Source organism: Colletes latitarsis, chromosome 5 (genome assembly GCF_051014445.1).
Source record: "Colletes latitarsis isolate SP2378_abdomen chromosome 5, iyColLati1, whole genome shotgun sequence".
NCBI classification, from domain to species: Eukaryota; Metazoa; Arthropoda; class Insecta; order Hymenoptera; family Colletidae; genus Colletes; species Colletes latitarsis.
In genome coordinates this window covers 29497152-29504189 of record NC_135138.1, presented here as the reverse complement: position 1 = coordinate 29504189, position 7038 = coordinate 29497152, and the positions used below count along the sequence as shown (strand labels likewise).

General features: G+C 40.4%; 1 protein-coding gene across 2 annotated transcripts; it reads left to right on the top strand.

Annotated features, from left to right (window-relative positions):
• The first annotated feature begins 1164 nt into the window (after positions 1-1164).
• Positions 1165-6259, top strand: LOC143342120 (uncharacterized). 2 transcript variants are annotated; one of them, XM_076765625.1, is made up of 4 exons: positions 1165-1697; positions 1777-1889; positions 1976-5772; positions 6063-6259. In XM_076765625.1, exons 3-4 carry the CDS (start codon positions 2010-2012, stop codon positions 6086-6088), a joined length of 3789 nt encoding a protein of 1262 aa, XP_076621740.1. In that variant the 5' UTR covers positions 1165-1697; positions 1777-1889; positions 1976-2009; the 3' UTR covers positions 6089-6259. The 2 variants fall into 2 exon arrangements, with proteins under 2 accessions (XP_076621740.1, XP_076621739.1); XM_076765624.1 differs by having other exon boundaries at positions 1976-6259.
• Positions 6260-7038: the final 779 nt, after the last annotated feature.

The following is a 7038-nucleotide window of genomic DNA, read 5'->3' as shown; positions in this document are numbered from 1 at the left end:
TTTGGTGAATAGATATACCCTCGAAATCCTGCGCATTTTCGAGAAAAAAAATTCAGTACGGGCGGAACTTTGAACGTTAATAACTATTTAACGAAGCCTCCATCAACAAATTGGTATTCTTGATTTTCGTCCTACTTTGGCCTCTAGAATCACCCATTATAATTTTTCCCAGGGTTGGTCGAATACTCTGTATAAATTTTAAATATTTCTTTACTTGCGGTAGCCTTTTAGTACACTTTTGTAATCATGACTCAAGCAGCGATTGACATTCGTCGATTTTTGCCTATCGAGTTTTTGCCATATACAGTAGAAGGTACGTCCTGAATTAATGTCGAAAGCAGCTTTCTCCTTGCTTCTTCGCGAGATACAGATGTATACATCATACTGCGTCTTTGGTCATCCGTATATGGCTTTCGAACTGGAACGATGCTGCATGATTACCTAATTTCGAAAGAATATCGCGATCTCTTCGTTGGACCTTTAATGCTTCTCTTAACACGTTTACTGTCAGATCAAAACCGTATAATATTCTGCACAAGTAAAATTTTGATTTTAGACCATTCTAAGCTACATAATCTAAAATTTGTTTCAGTACTTATTATCGTAACCTTGTTAAAATTCACAAATTCTATTCAAATTTATTTCCCTTAACGTCTCAACTTGAGAACTAATTTTTCTACTATCATAATGGTAAATCCTGTTACCCATATATGGGTGACGTGGCAGTCAAAGTGTTAAAATAAAATTTGAGAACATCAAGCGATCGCTTCGTAACAAGTGTCCTCTTTTTAGTTTCGTGTTTCATTAAAAAAATAATGAAAAAAAAAGTTTGAAAAGCCTGCTTTCTCAAATTCGTAACTTACAATGTTAGCTGACAAAATGGCGGGATTCTTTTGAAACCAGAGGCTCTGGGTTAGGTCTGGGTTAGGTCTGGGTCCAGAGCTTCGTCGGAGACTCTTTTGAACAGTGCATCGTCGTGCACTTAAGTATAAAGACGGAATGTCTTGTAAGCAACCTAACTCGTTAACAGTTCCCCCTAATGTAACTAAAATATATGTATCGCGTGGTACACGAGTGTGTGGATTCACTATGTGTGATTCTGCGCGACGGTTAGGGGGAATCTGGTAATGGGTGGGGTCTGGACGGTGAATCCCTTCTCTTCTCATATCTGATTCGAGCTGATTCGAGTCAGTTTCGTGTAGTTCAACAGTATTCTTGCGCTTGACGCATGATATGCGTTCACTGATGTTCATGTAATTACCAGCGCTAAGTAATCACAAAATATATATATTAGTTGCGGAACGAAGACGTTTCGGGATCGACCGAACTTCGCCGTAACTTCTAAATATATTCAATTTCCGTCCGTATCGACGAAAATAACGCGAAGAACAGTGTGATTCATGAAAGTGAAGTTCATATACATATGCTCTTACATTTCATCTGTCAAGATAACAAGTGAGACATACATACGTATTGCGAAAGTCTGTTTGAAAGAGGTGCGGTGATCTTATCATTATTATCAGCACCGCATTCGATATACTGACCTCAGTTTATAGACACGCATTCTTCGTTTGGTAGAACAATATGAATGATTGTGGTTGACACTTGTGAGTCACATAAAATTTTGGCAAATGTACAAAGAATTCGCCCTTCGCTAAATACATATCGGAATCGTTGAGCTGAACGTCTGTATAGAGGTTAGCAGACAATATTATTCTATTTATATACATACACGTAATAGTATATAATTGTTTGTAATCGAAGTATTCTTTGAAGGTGTTTAGGGTATGAATATATCGGTAAACAAAATGTAATCTATTCGATGGTTGTTCCAAAGTTTTTACATTCACATGTATATATACTTTCTGCATTTATACACATGCATATTTGTAAGTATATCTCCAAATTGCTTATATAGTCATGTACATATGGAAAATTATTATATTGCATTGTAGTATATAATGGGTATTTACAGGTATTTTAGAATTAAATTAGAAAAGTTATTCTCGATGCAGAAAAGAAGTATCACTGGAAAAGATATCCTAAGAATGGATGGTCTTTTACCACCAACAAGACGCTTGCCTGTCTGCGATGCAGTGACCCCATCCGATAAGAAAAAAGAGAAAAAATGGTCTATTGGTGGTATTATTAAACGAATATCTGCAATCAGGGATTACGATAGTTCCTCCAATGAAGAAGAAATGGTGTATTGTACGAGGCAACCAAGACCTCATACAGTGTTTAATCGAAAATCACATAATGTTATTCTTCGTCCAGTCAAAAACAATTTGCATCAGCATTTAGATAAGAATAGTTCCACTAATAGCACAGCTACAAACTCAGTAGATACGCCAAGTTTACAAAGGGACTTTGCACACTCCCGTAGCAGTGATGGATCGTTGGATGGTCTGAGCAAAAAAACGCGTAAAAGTAAATTAAAAGCTCGAATAGAAGCAAAAAGAGATCGCATTTGTGCAGATAGTAGTTCCGACGAAGAGTCACGGAAATCGTGTAATTCGTTACCGAGATTTCAGAACGAGACCCCTGCACAAAATGTATTGAAAAATAGTTCCTCTAATAAAAAAAGTCGTACCGCGCGTACGGAACGGTATATAAAACGTTTATCGAGAGAGGAGGGTCATAAATTACCAGAGAACTTGAACAGTGTAACTAACAAACGCAGCAGCCTAGACTTTATGGACGGAAATCAATCTTTTGATACGGATGCTAGTGAATTATTTCAGCCTCTGCTGCAACCACAACGTTCAGTTTCCCAATCTAACAGTTATACTTTCCCAGTGCAAAGATCCGTTGAAAATTTACGCCAATCAACAGCGTCTAGTTTACAGACAAAATCGTCCACTGATCTCACGAAACAATCTACAAATCGATACATTACGGATTTAAATCAAAATAACACGTACGCAAAAGCAAATATTTCGCAAGATGGTAGGAATTATGCGAATCGCGACAATAGTAATTATTTTTCAAGCTCGCCTATAACTAACAGCGATTATGCGAGACCTTCTAATTATTCGAGAAACAATCAATATCGAAGTTCCTCCCCACCGGAACCACCGCCAAGAGATCTACGCTCTAAAGTTTTTACATACGGTTGTAATTCCTTTCCATTGAATGGAAAATATCGAGTATCAAAATACGACGATAATACGGATTCGAAGGTGAATAATATTCCCGAAGCGTCGAGAGATCATTTAAAGGGCTTGAGATCGTACGAATCGAATAACGAAATCAGGTGGTGTGGTTCGACCAAGCAATGTCCACGACGTCCATTGTCTCTAACGGTAACTCCAACGCAATCGTGTAATTTATCAGAATGTACAAATAATAGACATAACTCGACCGGTAGACACATAGACGAAACCATCGTTCACGAAACGGAAGCAATGAAGTGCCAGAGAAGGAACGTCCGTAACGATCAACTTAATTCAAGGTTTAACGATTACAACGTTAAGATACGCGAAAAGAAAACGTCGACGCCCAGTGCACAAAACATATACAACAACTCCATGCCATTTACTTATAATAGAACTATAGAATCTCCTTGTGCAAAATCACCTTCTAAACAGAGTGTATATAACAGTACATTGGCGACAAATAAAAAAACAGTAAAAAAGGAGGAGATGGAACTGGCCGAAACGAGCGAGCAAGATGCGTTGGACAGGAAAAGAAGTTCGAAAAACCTGGAGGAAGCACTATCCGAGCTGGAAGCGATATATAACAGTTTGCGTCTAGGAGACGAAGATCTTCTCGATCGAGCTGAACGACGTAGCATGGAGGAGTTCAGTTTACGCAGAGCGAAAACTGACGATACGGTTGCGTTAATTTCAGCAGATTCTCCGGATAGAACGAAAGACGATATGGCTTACAGAAGAATGCATCCGAAAGAACGACCTGCATCCTTGTCGGAGGTAATCGGTCAATCGGCGCTCTCAAATATCAGCTACTTGATGGCGTCGCCAGTTTTGTCACGCAAAGACGTAACCGCCGATTATCCGTATTCATCGGTTGTGGATTATCCGGTGCGCAAAGACGTACCGGATGTGACACGCGACGATGTCGTTTATCGGAGCATTAATTATGCAAACAAAACGTTAAAAGTGGCTGATCCACAGCCACCGTTCGGAATACCTTTGGGGCCTGTAACCACCGCCACGGAAAGCGACTATCTGCATACAACGCCGACCAAACCAGATTATCCTCGTTCGTCGTACATACCGCAGTGCGAGCCTGACATCGTTACAGACGACTTGGCCTATCGAAACCTTCGGAAAGATGCCAACACGACGAAGAATACCGTCGAAAGTAAAAGCAGCGTCGCGAACGATCAGGAAACTGCATTCGGGACGAAGAAAAAACGAGCCGTTAGATCTCTGTCCGCTAATCTGTACGGTTTGATAAATCACGATCGAATTCATCTTCGTAGAGAACCGAGCCTCCAGGAGATCAAGGATGAGATCAGCGACGCGATGGTCGATATCAAATCGTTGCCCGTGCGAACAGATTCTTTCAGACGCGTTGTCAGCGACGGTGAGCTCTCCGATTATGACACTCGATGGCGCACAGAGGGTTCGTTGAAAAATAGCAAAACCGATATAAATGGAAATCATTCGTTCTCGAACGTGGACCGAAAGAAACTTCGCGTTTACGTTTCGGAGTCTACTAAAGTGCAAAGTATGAAAAACGAGGAAAACGCGGGAGCACAGAACACTGTACCGTCCAATGACATACTGTCGAAAGCAATGAACAATGAATTCTGGCAAGATAGTTTGCAGTCAAAATCCAATAAGTCGTCCAATACGGATACCGAGTCAGATTTCACCGCATATAGTCGTTTGTGCCAAGATTTAGTTAATTTAATCGAAGGACAGGACAACGTGGACGCCGAGCCGATCAAAGGAACGACTGATGTTGATTTAGAGGAATCTCCGAGAACAGATACTCTGGACGAGGATACCAAAGTCGATAACTCCTCGGTTTTGCGTATTCAGTCTTTGGGAAGCCATTACTCGGAACATAACGAGGAGAATCGTAAAGAAATCACGAACAACGGGGACATTGAAAGACTGACAGAATCCATTTCTAATCCCAAGAACGAAGATGTTAAGAACTTGGACGAGAATGCGTACGACTTCTCTTTGCGTGTCGCGGTTGATAGTATCAAAGTAATTGCGGATGCGTTGAGTAGCTTGGCGGACGGCTGCTTACGTGATGAACATCTAAGCCGAAAGAATTCGCTGACGTCGCGATGTTCTGAAATAGACACCGATAGTACGGCGCCCAACACCAGCACGCGTAGCTCCGTCACATGCAGTTCGGACGACACAAACGATTACCCGTATGGTTCGTCGAAGCCCATTGATATATTGCAGGTAGCACCGAAAGAAGATGCAACGATAAATACAGAGGAGAACCGCGAGAAAGTTACACCGGAAGAGACGACGGATAATTCGAACGTCGACCCAGAACTCGATTTGACCAAAGCTGTTCACGATTTACAATTAGCCGCAGCTAGTTTTTGCAAACACGAGAAAGAGATCGAAGAATTAGAGGCATGGCTAAAGAAGGACGCGAGCGATAACGTTCCTTGTATTTCTAACGTTACGATCGCAGAGAAAGATTATTTGCTAGCCTCTGAAAAGAAGCCAGCGTTAGAAAGCGAAGGAAAAAAACTAGATTGCGACAAAGAGGAGACTGTAGTATCGACTGATGTTAAGTTGCAGACTGATGAACATGATCCAAATTGCGAAGGTGAGAGCATAGAATGCAAAAATATTTGTGGACCGCACGACATCAACATCGTTCGTACGTCTGGAATGCGTGTTTCGTATGTCACTAACCTCATAACTGTTACGATAACTACATATTTTATGGTTTTGCTGGCTTGTTTCCTTGCACTGCTTCTAGCGATCGTAGCAGCATCATGACCGGCTCATTAACGACAGTGCCTTAACGCATTTTGTGATTAGGTTTGATACAAAGCGGTGTTACACTATTTTGAGAGGCTATTATTATTTTGAATTATGTTACTAATGTCGTAGGTATCCTGGCACTTGATCATTCATGACGTGAAACCATTCTATACGAGTGCATAAACTAACCGATACACGACGTTGTTGAGCGACATGCGGCAGGACAATTGAATTTGTTTAAAGTCGAATTTCTATGGACTGTTTGGGGAGGAATGGTTTGTTCTTGTTGTTCTTGTTAATGTTGTTGGTTTTAATAAAGTTTAAATGTTAATTAGGTACATGCATTTTTTCCCTGTAAAATACATACTTATTTACCTTTAGACACCATTATTCTTTGAGGCGATAGAACTCGATGTCTCGGCTAAAACGTACGGGTTTAGTTATTTATTAAACTATTAAGAATCTAAGACTTCTATGCAAACTATTGTTGATCTCTTCGAAAGGAAACTCGTATTATTACGCGAAATTTTAATATTATTCGGTACTGCTGCATAATTGTTTTATAATGTATTCTTTTATACGCGTTTCTTAGCAAATAATTGCACTTTCGTCGCGTTGTTTACTAAAGTTTACTGTTGGTATTAGAGACAGCAGTCATCGACATGGTCGATAAAAACTAACCCACATGGTAACAAGTCGGATTGTTCTATAGGGTGATTTCGTAAAAACCAAAGGCTCGAAGCACGCCGTTTTCTATGATAAAATATGATTATAGGAGCATCTTAGCGATTTTGTTGAGATATAGCAGATTTAAAAATTGACAATATGCGATTATACCGTAGGAGATGCATGACGCAGTAAAACTGAACATTGATCGTATGTAATACTACAATAACAGGTCAGGAGGGGTATACTAAACGTCGAGTAGTTATCGATTGCGCAGTACAGTGACGTCATCACGGATCACGCCACATCCCCGCCCATTGAAACTCGGCTTCTGATTGGTTCACGTGTAGGCCACCTATCTATATCGAGAAGCATGACCGTCGCGGTTTTGCAGGTCAAATCCTCGAGTCCTTACATGCGCATCAGATTAATTTACGTT

Excerpts from the sequence above, each read along its gene's own strand:
- LOC143342120 (XM_076765624.1), top strand. The coding sequence starts at position 2,010 with ATGCAGAAAAGAAGTATCACTGGAAAAGATATCCTAAGAATGGATGGT.